Source organism: Dromiciops gliroides, chromosome 6 (genome assembly GCF_019393635.1).
Source record: "Dromiciops gliroides isolate mDroGli1 chromosome 6, mDroGli1.pri, whole genome shotgun sequence".
In the NCBI taxonomy this organism is placed as follows: Eukaryota; Metazoa; Chordata; class Mammalia; order Microbiotheria; family Microbiotheriidae; genus Dromiciops; species Dromiciops gliroides.
The window spans coordinates 256,075-273,675 of NC_057866.1; the positions used below are offsets into that span (position 1 = coordinate 256,075).

At 58.5% G+C, this 17,601-nt stretch overlaps 1 protein-coding gene across 1 annotated transcript; it reads left to right on the plus strand.

Annotated features, from left to right (window-relative positions):
• The first annotated feature begins 3,468 nt into the window (after positions 1 to 3,468).
• B4GALNT4 (beta-1,4-N-acetyl-galactosaminyltransferase 4) lies at positions 3,469 to 17,096 on the plus strand. The gene is given in 39 exon segments (XM_043972823.1): positions 3,469 to 3,929; positions 3,931 to 3,991; positions 3,994 to 4,047; positions 8,501 to 8,619; positions 8,716 to 8,808; positions 8,914 to 8,943; positions 8,946 to 9,011; positions 9,464 to 9,554; positions 9,691 to 9,791; positions 10,710 to 10,777; positions 11,058 to 11,136; positions 11,254 to 11,263; positions 11,266 to 11,319; positions 11,437 to 11,574; positions 11,671 to 11,694; positions 11,697 to 11,750; positions 11,753 to 11,778; positions 11,868 to 11,968; positions 12,118 to 12,206; positions 12,286 to 12,549; positions 12,552 to 12,752; positions 12,755 to 12,831; positions 12,833 to 12,938; positions 12,941 to 13,011; positions 13,013 to 13,245; positions 14,472 to 14,503; positions 14,506 to 14,609; positions 14,611 to 14,751; positions 14,753 to 14,825; positions 14,961 to 14,992; positions 14,994 to 15,115; positions 15,240 to 15,312; positions 15,422 to 15,559; positions 15,561 to 15,576; positions 15,730 to 15,755; positions 15,757 to 15,859; positions 16,338 to 16,366; positions 16,369 to 16,428; positions 16,430 to 17,096. Coding segments are annotated over 39 exon segments (3,339 nt in total). The 5' UTR covers positions 3,469 to 3,776; the 3' UTR covers positions 16,457 to 17,096.
• Positions 17,097 to 17,601: the final 505 nt, after the last annotated feature.

Here is a 17,601-nt window from a genome sequence, read left to right on the forward strand (position 1 = left end):
TTGGCAGATGATATGATGGTATACTTAAAGAATCCTAGAGAATCAACTCAAAAATTACTTGAAACAATTAACAACTTTAGCAAAGTCTGTCTCTATGCTGACGATGCTTGGATCACTTTCCTCCCTAAATCTCTCGATGACGCTGTCTCACATCTCCAAAGGCCTTTCAGACATCTTGATTTGGATGTCCAGCAGACATCTCCTGTTTGTTGGTTTGGTTTTTATTTTTTTTGCAGGACAATGGAGGTTAAGTGACTTGCCCAGGGTCACACAGCTAGTAAGTATCAAGTGTCTGAGGCCGGATTTGAACTCAGGTCCCTCCTGAATCCAGGGCCGTGCTTTATCCACTGTGTCACCTAGCTGCCCCTATCCAGCAGACATCTTAAATTCAACAGTTCAAAACAGAATTCACTACTTTCCCCTTAAACCCTCCTTCCCCTCTTCCCAATATCCCTATTTTATTAAGGGCACCTCCACATCACCCAGGCTTGCATCTTAACCCCTCACTTTCATCCCCATTCCTCCAAATACAATCTGTTGACAAGGTCTGTCAGTTTCACCTCTGTAGTGTTCCTTGAAGAAACAAAGGGGGGGACTGTAATGATTGGAATGATGCCACCTGCTGGAGAGTACTGGTAGGTAAGCTCTGCCATGAGAAGGCATCTGAGGCAAGCCATGCGACTTTCCTTGGCATCAGGAAGTGATTGTTGCTCGTGGGTACTGTCAATCAAGGCTACCAGCCAAGTTAGCTTGGAGATGTGTGTGCAAGTGGATGGGATGTTCCTAGCTTCACAGGAGGCTTGTGGGATGAAGGGAGGTGTGGCTCACTCTCTTTGGTGAGGACTTTTGTGGAGAGTGGAGCTAAAATGTGCTCTCCCTTTGATAGATAGATAAATCTAGGCCTCTTTCTCTCTTCACCAAATTCTTATTCTCCTCAATAAATGCTTAAAAGTCTAACTCTTGCTAAAGCTTCTAATTTAATGGCAACCACTCATTAGATATTTTAGACAGACTAGCTAGAATTTTTAGCCCCTTACAGTTAGATCTCTCCAGTACACCCTCTTCTTTCCTCTGACACCACCACAACCCGGTGCTTATCACCTTACCCCTGGCTGACTGCAATTGTTGCTTGTAGGTCAGCCTGCCTGCCTCAGTCTCTCCCAACTCAGACCATCTTGTGCTTGGTTGTCAAAGTGATCTATCTAAAGTGTAGGGCTGACCAAGTCACCTCCTACTCAACAAACTCCAGTGGGGCCCATTCACCTCCAGGATCACATCTAAAATCCTCTGGCATCTGAAACCCTTCAGCACGTGGCCCCTCCCCCACAACACACCTGGTCTCTTGACCCTGGCACACTCGATGCAGACTCCAGGCGTCTCCAGGGGCTGGGCTCCAAGCTGAGTGATCCCCTCCTCATCTCCCCCCCCTCACCTCTCCCCTCTCACCTCCCCCTCTTCTCCCCCCCTCACCTCTCCCTCCTCATCTTCCCCTCCTCGTCTCCCCCTAGCAGTTTCCTGGGCTTCCTTCAAGTCCCAGATAAAATTCTACATCAACAGGAAGGTTTTTGCTGTCCCTCTTTGTGCTGGCACCATTCCTCTGTTGGTTATCTCCATTGACTTATCTGTAGCTTGTTTGTACACAGCTGTTTGAGCCTTGTCCCCACCATTAGACTGTGACCTCCTCCAGAGCAGGGATCACACTTTTGCCTTTCTTTGTATCCCCAAAGCTTAGCACAGTGCCTAGCATATTGTGGGTGCTGTCCTAGACGTCAGCCTCTCTCGTGTCTTCCCTGTCTCTCTTTGTATCTACTTCTTCTCCATGTCTGTCTCTCTCTTACCTTGAACACACACACACACACACACACACACACACACACACAAGAATGCATCCTCATTGAGGGCAGAGACTGCTTCATTTTTCTTTGTATTCTTCATGCCGGTGCCGAGTATAGGGCCGGGACATAGTAGGTCCTTAATAAGCACTTGTTGAATCCGACTGAATTCACCTGTGACACTCTCCATGTCCCAATGGCAGAGCATCTTCATCTCCACCTGGTGACACCCTTCTTTCTCTTCCTTCAGGGTTCAGACTTGTGTACCCTCACATGGGAGGGGGGGCGGTTTCCCTGGCCTTCCTTGTCTTCTCTCCCCAAAGTACTGCCTGTTTGCTGACACGTACTTGTCGGATCTCGGGTAGGGCCTCTTTCTGTTTCCTCTTGGGTGACCAGGACACAGGCTAAGGACATGGGTTAGACTTGCTATTTCCTTATTATAGGTGGGAATTCCGGGCCTATAACATAGCAAGGATTGAGACATGTTGGTTGGATTGCCTCGAGTTGTTCTCTTCCTTATTTCCTGGGCAATGAAGGTCCTAGGTCAGGGGACTAGAGGAGCTTTTCCCATGAATTCAGGCTCAGCCCACTGCCTCCGCTTCTAGGGATTCGGGCCGCACATGTACACTTACATGTACGCACAGACCCCCACATCCACGCATAAACCCGTACAAGCGCTGGAGTCCAGGGCTCCTGAGAATGGTCTTGTCCCTGCAGATGTCGATACACACACACGACACCAGGGGTCACGATCACCAAATCCCAGGCATGCTGAGCGGAAGCGATCTAGTCCCGGGCAGAGGCTTCCTGGCCTGGCCGAGCTTAGATAGACCTGCCATTAGCTCTCAGCATCCTCCCTCCATCCGCCATCCTCCATCCTCCTCCCTCCTCCCTGGTCCATCCTCAGCATCCCTCCCGCCTCCTGCCCGCAGCCACCGCCCCTCAGGCCCGCCGGGGAGGGACCATACTGGACGAGGGGGGAAACTTAGATCCCGCCCCGTGTCCTGGCCGGCGGCTTCCCAGGTCCGGCCACCCACAGATGGAGTGCAGGCCCCACGGCCTCAGGTAGCATCTCCCTCACCGCCAGGCCCGGGGCCTGGGAGCCCAAGATCCGAGCCACGGGAGGCCGCGCTGTCAGACCTCCCCCTTTAGCCGTTCTGTCGATGGTACCATCCGCCAGGTGGATGTTTGCGCGTTGGCGTGGAGATGAACGCTAGGTGCAGCCTAACCCCCGCGGGCCTCCGCCTCCGCTGGTCGTCCATTGGCTGATCTGGAGAAGGCGGTCGGTGATTGGCCGGGGCTGGCAGCCGGCCCGCGGCCCGTTTCACGGTGGGTAGCATCGCAGCGCAGCGGCCGCTGCTGCTGCCGCTGCTCCCGCTGCTGCTGCCGACTTCTGCTGCCGCCGCTGCTATCGATCCAGCTCCGGCCGCGGCTTCCCGCAGCGAGAAAAGCAGCTGGGGGCCCCGGGGAGAAGGGCACAGAGCCGGGCCCGCCTGGGAATCCCCATCCCGGGCGGTTGCAAAGGACAAAGGCCGGCAGGGAGGAGGGGGAGGGGAGGGGGAGAGGGAGGAGGGGGACATAGGGGGAGGGAAGAAGGAGGAGAAGGAAAAGAGAGAAGGAGCGGGAGAAGAGAGAAAGGAGGAAGAGGAGGGTGGGGAGGGGGGGAGGAGAAGGAGGAGGAAGAAGAGGAGGAGGAGGAGGAGGAGGAGGGGGCCATGCGCTGGACCCGAGTCCCGTCCCCTGCCCGCTGCACGCAGCCCGAGCCCCGGCTCCGGGCGGTGGGAGCTGAAGTGGGTCCGGGCTGGCTGTCCCTGGACCTGAGTGAGGGAAGAAAGGAGGGAGGGAGGTACAGAGGGAGTGCCGGCCCTGCCCAGTCCATCCCTGCCTGGCTCGGCCCATCGGACTCTGCTGGCCCATCCGGGCCCTGCCCAGGGCCTGGGGAGCATGAGGCTGGGAGTTGCCTGGGTGCCGAGGGCCGCTAAGGACAGCCGGAGCGGAGGGCAGGAGGGCAGGCAGGCCCAGGGAGTCCTAGGCGGGCCAATTTGGACCCCAACCCTGACCATGCTGCGGTTCCCAGTGAAGAAACTTCGCAAGCAGTTTCCGCCTGCTGCTGCTGCTGGTACTGCTCACCTGCGCCGCGTGGCTCACCTACCTGCACCTGAGCTCGTACGCCAGGGCCGAGCCCTTCGGCTTCGCCTCAGCGGAGGCTCTTGGCCCAGGTAGGTCCCCGTAGCTTCCTCAGTTTCCCCCACAACACATTACTAGCCTTGGATCCACCTGATAATTTTGCGGGGGTGGGCCTGGGGAGGGAAAGGGTTAAGGATGTGTTGCCCTTAGTCGGGAGTCTTTTGGGGACTCTTGCTGCTCCTTAGGTGGGAGGATCTCAGACTCCATTAGGACAAGGCAAGGGACCAGCAAAAGTCACTCAGAAGCAGGCCAATGTTAGGGACAAGGAAGAGAACTAACTGAAGCCCCACTTGGCAGAGAGGTCTGGCCACCATGTCCAACCAGTCAGACAAGGGTCCTCCGGCTTGGCCTTTTCTATCCTGGGAGGCCATATGGCTTGTCCTCCGACAACGCGCAGATGTAGCTTCTGTTCCGGGGTTTCCTGACTCCCTGGTTCCCAAGGCCCTCCATTCTCCATCCAGCAAAGGCACATTTCTGTCCGTTGCCTCTCCCTTGCTCTAAGATCATCCATGGTTCCCTGCTAACCCACCTCCCCAGCGGTGGACACTGACCAGCCCATGCTCATGGCTGGCCCATTCAGGCTTTGCTCTCAGTTCCCCGTTCCACTTGTCCAGCACTGGGGCTTTCAGGGGCTTGTCCATCAGGTGCTGGGGAAGAAGGGCCTGGCCTTCTCTCCAGAAGGCCCAGCAGCACCTCCTTCTGGGGCCCTGTGCCCCTGGGTCTGACAGAACACCAAATCCCTGGGGCACGGGAGGGCTTTCTCTTCTCTCCTGATGGGAGGCAGGACTCCTCCTCCAAGAGAGGGATTGCATCCACATCCTTTAGCCTGTCCTCTGGTGTCAGGTGAACAGCCTATTAATGGAGAGGTCACTCTTCCTGTCCCAATACTGACTGTGTCCCAGCACACCCCTGAAGGTCAGCACCCTGTCAATGGCTTCTTCTCTTCCAAGGTCTTGGGGTATTGGGAAAGTGAAGGCTTCCACATGGGGGGGGCAACACAACACAGTGTGAAGTTGCAGCTCAGGGACTCCCAGAATGAGGAGGGAGCTCCCCCCTCCCCATAGTCCAGTTGGAGTCCTCATGACCATTCCTCCTTAGGTACTTCTCCATCTCCTCCCCCACTCAGATTTCATTCCAAGGGCTAGAGCTACATGCATTTGCATGCACATGTATACATACATGCTTGCATATACATACATATGCAATGCACATATATACACGGAATACACACATGGTGTGTGCAAATGTACACACGCATTACGCATGCACGCACGCACACATGCTCATCCTTGAAAAGTTCCCCTACTAACACCTGTGGTTATAATAATAAAAGTTTCTGGGGCAGCTAGGTGGCACAGTGGGATAGAGCAACTTGGCCCTGGAGTCAGGAGTACCTGAGTTCATACTCCGGCCTCAGACATTTGACACTTACTAGCTGGTGACCCTGGGCAAGTCACTTAACCCTAATGCCTCACCAAAAAAAAAAAAAAAAAGAAAAGAAAAAAGAAAGTTTCTGCCCAAGTTCTTCCGGGCTAGCCTGGCAGACGCAAAGAACTAAATACACTGAAGTTTGTAGGGAGAGTCTCCCAGAGTTGGTGCTCACTGAGCTGAGCCATGTACTGAGGGGAGAGGCACAGTGAGGATTCCATGTGTTCAGGCATGGGAGATGTCACATAGGTGGAGGGCAGGGAGATGAAATTGCCCAGTTGAGCAACAAAGGTGGACAGAGCGTGAAGCCCTCTGAAGCCCAAGGTGCAGAGGTTTTTGCCTTATGTTAGGGGCAGAGGGGAGCCCCCTGGAGGTTTGGGGGCAGGAGAGCGCCCTCCTTTAGGAAGATAACTTGGGTGGCTGAGTGCAGGGCAGACTAAAGCGGGGAGAGTAGAAGTGAAGAGACCCAACAGGCTAATAGGGCCGGAGCAAGAAAGGCAGCATGGGAATTGAGAGAAGGGGACAGCCTCTGATGAGGGAGCTCTGAAGAGTCTCGGGGTGAGGGGAGCTCCCCAAAGGGAAGGCAATCATTCTCCTGTTTCTGAGGACTCACCCCTAGAAGGGGAGCCCCTCAGCCCCATCCCCTTCTCTAGCAGGTAGCCTGGCGTCGTAGTGTGAGGGAACCCACAGGATAACAAGGGGGTAGGGGAAGTATAGAACAAGGGGAGCAAGTTTCTCAGAAGAGCTGGGAAGTCAAAACCTCAGCGGCTGCTCATCAACTCCCCGGAAACCACCCTGTGGAACTGCTGAATCAGAGGGCCCATGAGCTCCCTCCATATGACACTGAGCTCACCCTCCCATCGGCACTCTGCCTTGCCTTTCCTGCCCTCCGCACGGAATGCCACGGAGGAGATGAGACGCATTGGCCACTTGCCCTGGGCCTGCATTTGGGGGCTGTGAAGGCATGGAGGAAGGAGGGCCAAGTGGCCTGGGGTCTCAAATGCCAGGATTAGGAGTGTACATTTTGTCCTGTAGGTAGTGGGAGCCAGTGAGGTCAGAAGTATACCTTAGCTGTGTGGAGGATGGATTGGAGGGGAAAGTCTGGAAGCCGGAGACCAATTCAGAGGCTATTGCGGTAGTCCAGGTGAGAGCAGATAAGGCCCAGCCCCCACAAGGGGCTACGGAGAAGTGTGCCTGAACCCTTAGGTGAGGGTGGACAAGGCTTTTCCCTGCTCTGCAACAGGAGGGCTGCCGGGCTGGGATGCCACCGCTGAGGTGGCCAGCCTGGACTGCTGGAGTTCAGGGAAGTTGGGAGGAGGGCCCCAGTTTGAGATGAAGATGCGAGTGGAGGGGGCCGGGCCCAGGTGACAGATGTCTCCTAGACAGGGTAAACAGTGACTCCACTCTGCTAGGACTGGGCTCACCTGCCCCCGCCCCCAGATTCACGTCCTGAGCCCAGGGCGGACCTGGTAGGCTCCCTCTTTGCCCAGAATCTCTCCAGCCAACCAAGACCTTGGGTTTCTGGAAATTTGGGACTGACAGATGCTCTCTGGGAACCAGGAGGAGCCATGGAGGGAATTTCAGTCCAGACCTGTAAAGGAGACTCTTTGGGGTGCTGCCCCCAGTCCTATTCCTCTCCCAGTCACCTCCTAGTGGTGCCAGATGAGGCCACACCTGGCACCTCAGTACCATGGCATGGTGGGTTTAGTCTGAAGGGACTCGCTCTCCCTGTACTACATGACATGGAGGAGGGTAGATGCAGGGGGCAGCCCCATTACCTGCTGAGAGGGGGCTGCTTTGTGGGAGGACATGGGGGCAGCACTCAAGGCGGGGGTTCTTAAGGCTGTCTGGGGACTTCAAGACCATCTACCCCAAGAGATTAGGTGATTCACCCAGGGTCACCAGGCAGTGAGCAGGCCCAGCCCACCACTCCTCCTCCCAGCTTCTCTCTTGTCCTCAGTCATCCTTGGTCTTGCTTATTAGGCTCAATGCCTTGGCACCCTCGTGTCTGTGCCCACTGATGGGTCGGCCTTTGTAGGCCTCCTTCCCACCCTTCTCCTCCTTTAAATGTCCTCTTGGTTCCTTCAGAATTTCATTCCTGACCTTCCTCTCTTTCCTGGGCTGTCTTCCCTTGGTCAGACTTGGCAAAGAGTCCCACTGCTTCCTTCTTTCTCCAACCCCTTGGAAACCTGCTCCCCCCAAATCCGAGGTTGTGTGTGTCAGATTTTTGTCTGGCCCCTCACCTGCATCCCAGGCTCTTTGGTGGAACCATCACAACCTCTCCTGCCAAGCATCCCATCATTCCCACCCCACAGTGAGAGACAGGCTGCTCTGCCTTGGGCAGAGAAGGTGAGGGCTCCAGCAGGGGTCTGCTACCCCATCGATGGGTGCCAGGTCTGCCATCTGTCTCCCAAGCCCCTTTGCAATTTCCCCCTCCTATCTGATTGGTCTCTCACAGAAGCAGATGAGAAATACCCGTTGTGTTTTCAGCCTCTCCACTCTCCACTCTGCTTCTGACACCCTGCAAGTTCTTGGGTTTTCCACCTTCAATGCGTCCTTGCCCCTTGTGTGCCCAGCTGGAGACACACTCCCATGCTGAGCCTCCAGACCTTCCTGATCTCCCAGGACCATGAGGCCAAATCAAAGGCACCTCCTCTGTTGGCCTGAGGAGTCTGCTGCCTGTGGGGTTTGGGGCCTGGCTGGCTGAGGCCGAGGCTCCTTCCTCCCCAGAGGCTGTTGGAGGGGCTCTGCGCCACTCTGTCTCTGCACTAGCCATCTCCACAAGCTGACCTCGTGGATGCATGCAGGACGTTATCTCCTGCCCTGCCCTTTCAGGGTCAATCCCCCTCGAGTACATTTGCAGCAACCCCCCAGTGCCCTGTCAGGCCACGTGTCTGTGTGCCTTCCCACCTCCCTACTCCTGGCAGGGATGTTCCATGCTATGGACCAGGGACCCAGGGAGAAGATGGGCTGGGACCCAGGAGGCAGTTCAACATGGTGGGGCCACTGGCGAGGGGGAGGCCCCTGCAACATTTGCCCATGTGCTGCCATTGCAGATGGAGAGAAGCTGAGTGAGGTCACAGATGCTGGGAAGGGGGTGGGGGGACCCCAGGTTGTGTCCCCCCCCAAGAGAGTGGATGACTCCAGTGAGAGTCATGAGGAAGACCAGCTGGTAAGTGGTCCTGAGAAACAAGCAGGAGGCATGGGTCAAGTGGGGGGGGGGGCAGGCTTCATCCTGCCCCACCCCCTTTCACACTCTCTCCTGCAGGATGAGGGACAGGAGCTGAGTGCCTTCCCTGGCCAGGCAGTAAGGTCGTCCCCGCTGAACCTCACCCAGCAGGTCCCCCCATGGCAGGAGGAGGTGAGTGGCTGGGGGTGGGGAGGGGGTGGAGGAGGGCTGATGCTCACACACCAGCTCCCACTCGTACTAGAGTGTGACAGGTCGATGGGCCTCTTGCACACACAGTACAGGGGGAAGGTTAACCTGCACGTTTTTTGAGGGACTGGTGTGGGGGTGCTGTGGGGAGCCTGAGGAGGAATCTTCATTTCCCACTGTTTCCCCATGTGAGTGTGTACATGAGGAGGGGGGCAGTGGACTGGTAGTTTAGTCTAAGGAAGGGGATTGACAGGGACTGGGGGACATTGAAGGGAAGAACTAGGGGCCAAAAGCTGAAGGAAATTAGGGGGCTGGGGACCAGAGGTTGAAGGGGCATGGAGGGAAAGGGGGGTTGGAGGTAGAGACTGGAAGCCAAGAAGCTATTGGGCGAGGGTGTGGGACACTGGAGGGAGGCTGGAGATGTGGAACAGAGGCTCAGAGTACATTGGGGAAGGTTGGGAGGGTCTATGGGGGCAGACTGGAGGCCAAGGGGGCATTAGGAGCTGTGATTAAGGGAGATGAGGGGTCTGTGAGGGACATAAGGATGAGGAGTTTGGGAAGAGCTGCATAGCAGGAGGGAATCCTGGGATCAGGAAGTAACTGACTTCCCCACCCCATCCTTCCCCATGACCCTGCCTAGACCCGCACTACTGTGAAGAAATTGGCTGTGTCCCCCAAGTGGAAGAATTATGGACTCCGGATTTTTGGCTACATCCACCCCAGCAGAGATGGTATGGGGGAAGGGCTTTGAGGGAGGTATGGAGAGAGGATACACAGTGGGAGATGGGCCACATGGGGATCGGCTCAGAATGCTCTGCCAGCCCTGGCTCTGCTCTTAAGAGTCTATGCCCCCTGCCTGGTCCTCAGGTGATGTCCAGTTCTCTGTGGCTTCAGACGATAACTCTGAGTTCTGGCTGAGCTCAGATGAAAGCCCAGCAGGTGCCCAACTCGTGGCCTACGTAGGCAAGGTAAGCCCTAGGAATTCCTACCAGGGCTGGGGTTGGGGGACAGGTCTCCAGTGATGTGCCCCAAGGCTCTGTTCTTGGCCCACTTCTGTCTAGCATTTTTTTCCTTGGCTTGGCTAAAAGCATAGATCACTGGATTATCACAAAGTGGGGAGGAAGGGATCAGGAAACCTGGAGGGAGAGTTCATCCCTGAGTAGAAGTTGGGCCCAGTTGAATAAGCTGGAATGGACTGAGGAGAAACACTCCCACCCGCTCACAGACCAAGCCCAGGAGCACCAGCTCCCCCAGATCCTCCCAAGCCAGAAAGACTCGGCCAGCGAGCCCTGTGTCCGGTCAAACATCTGGGATTCGTGGGCCCAGCAGAGGGCAAAGACCCTCCCTTGGGACCTCTGGGGGACTCACACTAAGGAAGAGAAGTGAAAAATCAGCTCCATGTGCAGGACATGAAGAGTGTGAGGAACAAGCCACCCTCATCTGAGGGGAAGGAGCCCATTTGCCCTAGAGAACCAAGGGCCCCCTGGGTTTGGGCTACCTGGGGGGTCTGGAGAGAACAGCCTCAGGGACAGAAGCAGCTGCCTGTTAGGGAGAAGGGATGACAACTGGGTCTGGGGTGCAGACCCAAGAGACACATGGGGAAGCGAGAGGGCCCGGCTGGATCAGCTTATTAGGGACTGAATGTTCCCAGGGATAGCAAGCACCTTGGAGCTAGGTCTTAAAACACTTGCCAGATGACTTCCTACCAAAGACACTACAAATCAGGGAGTAATATCTGACCCCACCACCTGTTCCCTGCCTGAGGCCCTGCCCCAGGCACCAGAGCTGTGTCTATCTGTGGCTCTATCCTCCCCCAGGCTGCTCACTGGCCCCCACCAAGATAAGGGGGACCAAGTAACCCACTTCTCTTGTATCCCCCACCCTAGACTGGCTCTGAGTGGACGGCGCCTGGCGAATTCACCAAGTTTAGCTCCCAAGTATCCAAGCCAAAGAGGTGAGTGACTTAAATGACTTCCCCTACCACCACCAACCACTGATACACAGACCTTTGTAGGCACAGACAGACACACAGACCTCTGTGGGCACAGACACAACTTTCAGCACAATGAAGTGCAAAGAGCCCTCTCCCTTGCATCTGAGGGCCTACATCTTCAAACACCAGTTATTCTGATTACTCCATGAGTAACTTGATAGAATCCCTTCCAGCCTCCAAGGCCGGAGGCTCCCCCTTGGGGAGGCAAGACCCTCAGCCTCCTCTGCCCCCTCCTTCCCAGGCTCTCTTCTTCTCGACGCTATTACTTCGAGCTGCTGCACAAACAAGATGACCGAGGGTCTGACCATGTGGAAGTGGGAGTGAGTACTGAGCCCCTGGACCTAGGCCAGAGCGGGGAGGCCCGCTGACCTCCTGGTGCCTGGCTACCCTGCCTCTGACATGTCACACCCCCTCCCCTGCTCCCTGTTCCTCCTCAGTGGCGAGTTTTTCTCCCGGCCTGAAGTTCGAGGTCATCGGCTCCTCCCACATCTCCCTCTACACAGGTGTGAGGGGGCAGACCCCAAGGGATTGGGGGTGGAGGGCAGGCCCATGGGCATACCCTGTCCTGGAGAGAGGCCAGGAGGAGATGCAATGACTTCAGGACTCCTCCCTCTTCCTAGATGAGTCATTACTAAAGATGGACCATGTGGCCCACATCCCCCAGTCCCGGGCCAGCCATGTGGCCAATCCAGGGCCACAGCCCAAGGAGCTCGGAGCTGACATGCTGAGGCCTGATGCTCGGGACACCTTCTTCCTCAGTGAGGAGGGGCCCGGGATTGGGGCTGGAGGGGTTGGAGGGGCCGGAGGGCAGTGGCTGGGGCGAGCTCACCAACACCTCTTGGTCCTCCCACCAGCCCCGAGGCTGGAGCCATCCCGTCTGGAAATGTGCTGGTCCCCTGTGCCTATGCTCCTACCTATGTGGTCAAGGACTTCCCATCGCCCGCTACCAGGGCCTACAGTTTGTAAGTGACCCCTCCCCCCACCCTCCACCCTCCACCCTCATTCCAGGAAGAGAGGTCCTGCCTCTAACCTATGTGACCCTCATCTCCAGGTCTACCTCTCCTTCGTTTACCCCAACGACTTCACTCGACTCACACATATGGAAACTAGTAACAAGTGTTTCTACCGAGAGTCACCATTGTACCTGGAGAGGTGGTGTCAACAGGGGCCAAGCACAGGGGGGCTGCCGGGCAGGGGCTGAGCTAGCCTTGGGGGGCGGGTGCCCAGGGCCTGCCAGGCTTCCAGGGGGCAGCCAGGGGAGAAGGGGAGAGTTTCTTAGTGTGGCCCCTCTGCCTCTCCAGGTTTGGGTTTTACAAATACATGAAGATGGACGATGAAGAGGAAGAGGATGTTGCTGGGCGCGGGGCCTTCCTGTTCCTTGATCCGGACAGTGAGTGTGGCCAGCCAGAGTCCTACCAGACTCTTCCTGTTCCTGGGCAGTTCCTTGACTAGCCATCCCTTTCCCCCAGGTTTCCTGGAGGAGGAAGAGGAGGAGGAAGAGGAAGCAGATAGCCCAGAGCCCACAGGAGCCCGTCCCTCCCCAAGCAGGACCCCCCCTCCTTCCTGGGGTACTCAGGACCATCGAGGGACCATCCCAAGCAGTCCCAGCTCCCATCCAAGGAGAGGGGCCCGGCTAACACGTGCCCTGAGCTGGGCCCACACGGCCCCAGCCACACCCCAGAATCATGGTGGAGCCCTCTCTCCCCCACTCTTTCTGGGCCGGGCACCACCCCCAGGTCTGCACTGAAGAAGCCAGAGAGAGTATACGTGACAAGGGTCCGCCCTGGGCAGCGCCGGGCCCTCAGACGAGGCCCCCCACGGCCCCGGCCCTGGCTAGCCCGGGGCCCTTGGCAGCCCCCGCTGCCCGGCATCTTTCTCTACCCCCGGCCCCTTCAGAGGGCGCATCTTCGGGCCCTTCGCCGGCCTCCGGGCCATCGGGCCCAACAGTCAGCAGCACCCCAGGCCGGGCTTCCAGGCCCCAGAATTCTCTCAGGAGGACCTCCAGAGTTAGCTTCCCCCCAGGAGGTCCTGGGCCTGACCACTGGCCTCACAGGCCTGACCTCAAATGCCTCGGAGGGTGGTGAGGCTGTAACCTCTTTCCTTCACATGTCCGAGGTGGCACAAGCAGGCCACCAGGGGGAAAGGCCGGGATGGAGGAGGTTGAGGGTGGCCCAGAGGAGACCGCCACCTCCCAGGAACAGCGAGGAGGAGGAGGAGGAGGAGGCCGGTGCCCCACCCAGGGGCTCCTGGCCTGAGGATGCCATCAACTGGCAGCGAACCTTCAGTGTCGGCGCCATGGACTTTGAGCTGCTCCGCTCAGACTGGAACGACCTTCGATGCAACGTGTCTGGGAACTTGCAACTTCCAGAGTCTGAGGCTGTGGATGTAGTCGCCCAGTACATGGAGAGGCTGAACAGCTTACACGAAGGGTACCTTGGGAGAAATCGCTGCTTAGTCTTTCAGGAGGAGAGGCTCGAACACTCCAGCTGGGGCCCCTCCTGACCACCCTCAATCCTTCAATCCCCACCCCCTCCAGTCATGGCTGCCCATCCCGAGCGGGAGGGGGGGCGCGCAGAACCAGCTCCCTGGAGATGTGGGCACCTAGAATGTTAAGTGGGAACAGGGGGGCTGGGCCAGGGCCCAGGGCCACGGCAGCCTCCTGATGGAAGCTGGATCCTCCCTCAAGTGCTAGACCCCTAACAGCAGGGGTCCAAGGACCAGCTGAGGTGCTGGCTGAAAGCCCTCAGGGAGCTCCCAGGGCTATGACCAAATGAATAGTCATGGGCAGAGGGGGAGGGAGAAGGGCTGGGACCCAGGAGAGGTGACAAGAAACAGGAAGCAGGAGTGGGGGATGAGGAAGAGAGATGGGGGGTGGCCAGTTCGAAGTCACAGAGATGAAGAGGAGCACCCCCTCCTCAAGATCAGTCATGCTGTCACCATTGATTGAGTGCCTACTCTATGCAGGCCCTGAGCCAGAAGAAGTAGGAGCCCAGGGCAGCTGAAAGGCAGAGGAGGGAGGGGGAGAGAGGAACGATGGAAAGAAGGAGTGGCCTGGCTGGGAAGGGCCAGAGAGCTTTGTTGGGTCCTGGAGGTAAGAGGGAGGCGCTGGAGTCTACTGGGGAGAGGTGTCTACGCTCGAGAAAATTCAGGCGCGGCAATTAGGCTGGATCAGAGTGAGGAGTTGGGGTTAGGGGAGAGACGGGAGGCAAGGAGGCCAATTAGAGCCAGGGACCTCAGCCCTGGGGACGCAGCGAAGGGCCCAGAGGCTGAGGCTGCCGAGTTGGGTGCCCTAGAGGAAGGTGTGGGGAGCTGCCGACTGAGCTCTGTACAGAGAGCAGGGTGAGGAGCCCGGAGGTTAGAGGGGGTTAGAGGGAGCCAGCGAAGGCTTGGCAACAGCAGAGTCCGACCTCGAGTCCTTCTACATAGAGGAAGCCTCTCCCAGTCCTCCTCCTCCACCCAGTGCCATGCCGCAGATTACCTCCCACGTGGCCTGGTTCCACCTAGCCGTAGGCACGTCGTAGCCCACTCCGAGACAGGCAGAAAGGGACCCGAGGCTCCAGCGAAGGGGCGGGAGTCGCGAGTCGGGCAGGAGAGGGGCGCGGGAGCCGCCACTGGGCCACGGGGCCACGGTGACCGCGGTCTCTCTCTCACGCAGGCGCTTCTCGCTGCTGCGCATCGTGAACGTGGAGAGCGCCGGGACTCGGCCAGGGGCAGCCGCTACCTGCTGGAGCTGGAAGTGCAGGAACGCGGGGGTCCTGGACGGCTGCGGCTGTCCGAGTACGTCTTCCTGCGGCCTGCCCCGGGCCCGGGCCGGGACCGACGGGGAAGACGAGGCCGAGCTCGGCGGCGACGATGAGGGTGAGGGCGACGGCGACGACAGGACGGCCCCAGAGGCCGCCCAGGCCCGGCCCCCGTCGGAAGCCCCGAGCCGCGCCCCCCGAACCCCTGCTCTGCCGGCCGGTGCGGCTGGCCTGGCGCCAAGACGTCATGGTTCACTTCGTGGTACCAGGTACGGGGAGCTGGGGAGCGGGAGAGCGGGGCCCGGAAAGGGCCGGGGCCGAGATGGGCCGGGGCCGGTATCGGCGGGACCGGATCGGCCGGGGCCCGGGCCGCGCTGACCCACGGCCGCCCCGTCTGTCCCCAGTGAAGAACCAGGCGCGGTGGGTGACCCGCTTCCCTCTGGGACATGGCTTCGCTGCACGCGCTCACGGGCGACACGCGCTTCAGCGTGGTCCTGGTGGACTTTGACAGCGACGATATGGACGTAGAGCGGGCGCTGCGGGCGGCGCGCCTGCCCCGGTAACGAGCCTCCGCGGCACCTCCACACGCCCCATCCCCTCCCCGTCCTTGCCTGTGCCCTTCCCCCAGTCTCCTGACTCCCGCGCCGACGCCCTCAAACAGCCGTACCCCCACCTCCCCCCAGGTACCAGTACTTGAAGCGCTCGGGGAACTTCGAGCGGGGCTCGGGGCTCCAGGCGGGCGTGGACGCCATCGAGGTGACCCACGGCGCGGGGGAGGGTCGGGGAGGGCCGCGGGCCGGCCGGGCTTGGCGGGTAGAGGGCGTGAGGCCCGGGCGGCTGCGGGTCAGCCTCTGTTCTGTCCCAGGATGGCAGCAGCATCGTGTTCCTGTGTGACCTGCACATCCACTTTCCCCTCAACATACTGGACGGGATCCGCAAGCACTGCGTGGAGGGAAAGCTCGCCTTTGCCCCTGTGGTCATGCGGCTCAGCTGCGGGAGCTCCCCCTGGCGACCCCCATGGTAGTGCCCCCATCGGCGGGCAGGGAGACCCAGGAGGGACCCCCAAACCTGCAGCCTACCCCTCCCTACCCGGACAGAACCCCGGGGTGAGGGGCGGGGGACGGGGGGGGGGCAGATCCTGGAGTCCCTTCTCTGGCCTCCCCCTGCCCTCAGGCTACTGGGAGGTGAACGGTTTCGGTCCTCTTCGGGATCTACAAGTCAGACTTTGACCGAGTGGGGGGCATGAACACCGAGGAATTCCGGGACCGCTGGGGCGGCGAGGACTGGGAGCTGCTGGACAGGTGTCTGATTCCTCCTCTTCCCCCCCACTTCCCCATTTGTGTCCCGGCCCAGGGCCTAAATGCCGGGGAGACAGAAAGGCGAAGGCCAGTCCCCTGCCCTGGAGAAGATGACCGTGTACAGACAATAAACCAGATAAATTGGGGGAGGGGGTATCTCAGATGCAAGAATTCAAGGGGCTCGGGGTAGGGTTTCCTGTAGAAGATGAGCCTTGGGGGCAGCTTAGGTGGCTCAGAGGTCCTGGAGTCAGAAGGACCTGAGTTCAAATTCGGCCTCAGACACTCCTATGTGACCCCTTGGCAAGTCACTTAAACCCATTGCCTCCCGAAGGGGGGTGGCGGGCGGGGTTTGTATGGAACTTGCCGGAAGCAATGAACTGCAGATGAGGGAGAGAATCCCAGCCGTGGAGGACAGGAGGAAGGGCACAGCCCCCCTTCCCTCACTGCTTCTTTGCCCTTGCCCTCTTCTCCCCCTCCTCCCAGGGGTCCTTCAGGCCGGCCTGGATGGTAGACGCGACTTCGGCTCAGAAACTTCTACCATCACTACCACTCCAAGCGGGGCATGTGGGATGCACAGGAGCAAGAGGAGTCCCCGAGACTGACTCTCCTCCTATGCTTTGGAGTCTGTCCTTGAGGGTCCACCCACCCTCTCCAGCCTGGGCCATGGGGATGCAGCGAGCAGGGGCTTGGCTCCACCTTCAGGGAACCTCCTCTCAGAGGGGAGGGGACTCTGGGAGAGCTGAAGAGGGACAAGCCCTGTCCCCTCTACCCCTACTGCCCTAAGGAGTCACCTCTTTTGAACCAAGAGGTCCAGGAACTTCTGAAAGAAGTGCCCCACCCCCACCCCCATTGGAGAAGCAGATACAGCCTTAGCCCTCGAGGGAAAGAGGCCAGCATCCTGGCTTTGGGGGGGTCAGCCACATGACTGCAGAGTCTGAGAGAGGAGAGGGCCCCAGGGAGCCCCCTTCCTGGTGGCCTGGGCAGGCTCTGCAGAGAGACTGAAATCAAGGCAGAAGGTGGAAGGGAGAAAGAGACAGCCCCCCCCCTTCCCTCTAGCACCCAGCCTATTACTATGGTGGGGCCAGGGCCCCCAGAGCACTTGGGGAGCAGGTAGCCATTCCCAAGAACCTGATCCTGGGGCAAGTGACCAGGGCCCACACTGTGCAAGATGATTTCTGTGATATTGTGTCCTAGAGATGAAGCTTTTCATGATTCCTAACCGTTCTGTCTGAGTTTTTTATTCTGAATAAAATTAAATGTTTCATTTTTTTTCCTGACTTGTCCACTCTGCCTGGATCATTTGTGGAAGGTCTAACTGAGGCCGGCAAATGCAGAGCCAGATGCCCCAGCCTGTGTTGGGGTGCCCTGAACAAGAGGGACGCCAGTTCTCACATTCTGGTCTTGGTCCTGACCTCCAGAAACTTTCTCCCTGCTCCAAGAGACACCCTTCCTTCCCTCTCCCCGATTCTGGTTCCCCTGAGATGATGGATGCAGGCTTTCAGAACAGCCTGGACCAGCCTGAAGGGAAACAGAGGCCCTGGTGAGCAGGGCTGGTAGGCATCAGTTTAGGGGTGCCAAGCCTCCCTTTCTATTCCTGGCTGTGCCCTATTCAAGAGACCCTGGTCCAAGATGGCTCCACTGGCTCTGCTGCCCAAGATTCCTCCTGTGGGCTTCAGGACAACCTGCATTGATCCACTTGGAAGAGTCACTGACTCCTGCCCCAGTCTGTCTGTCTCTGTCCAGGTCA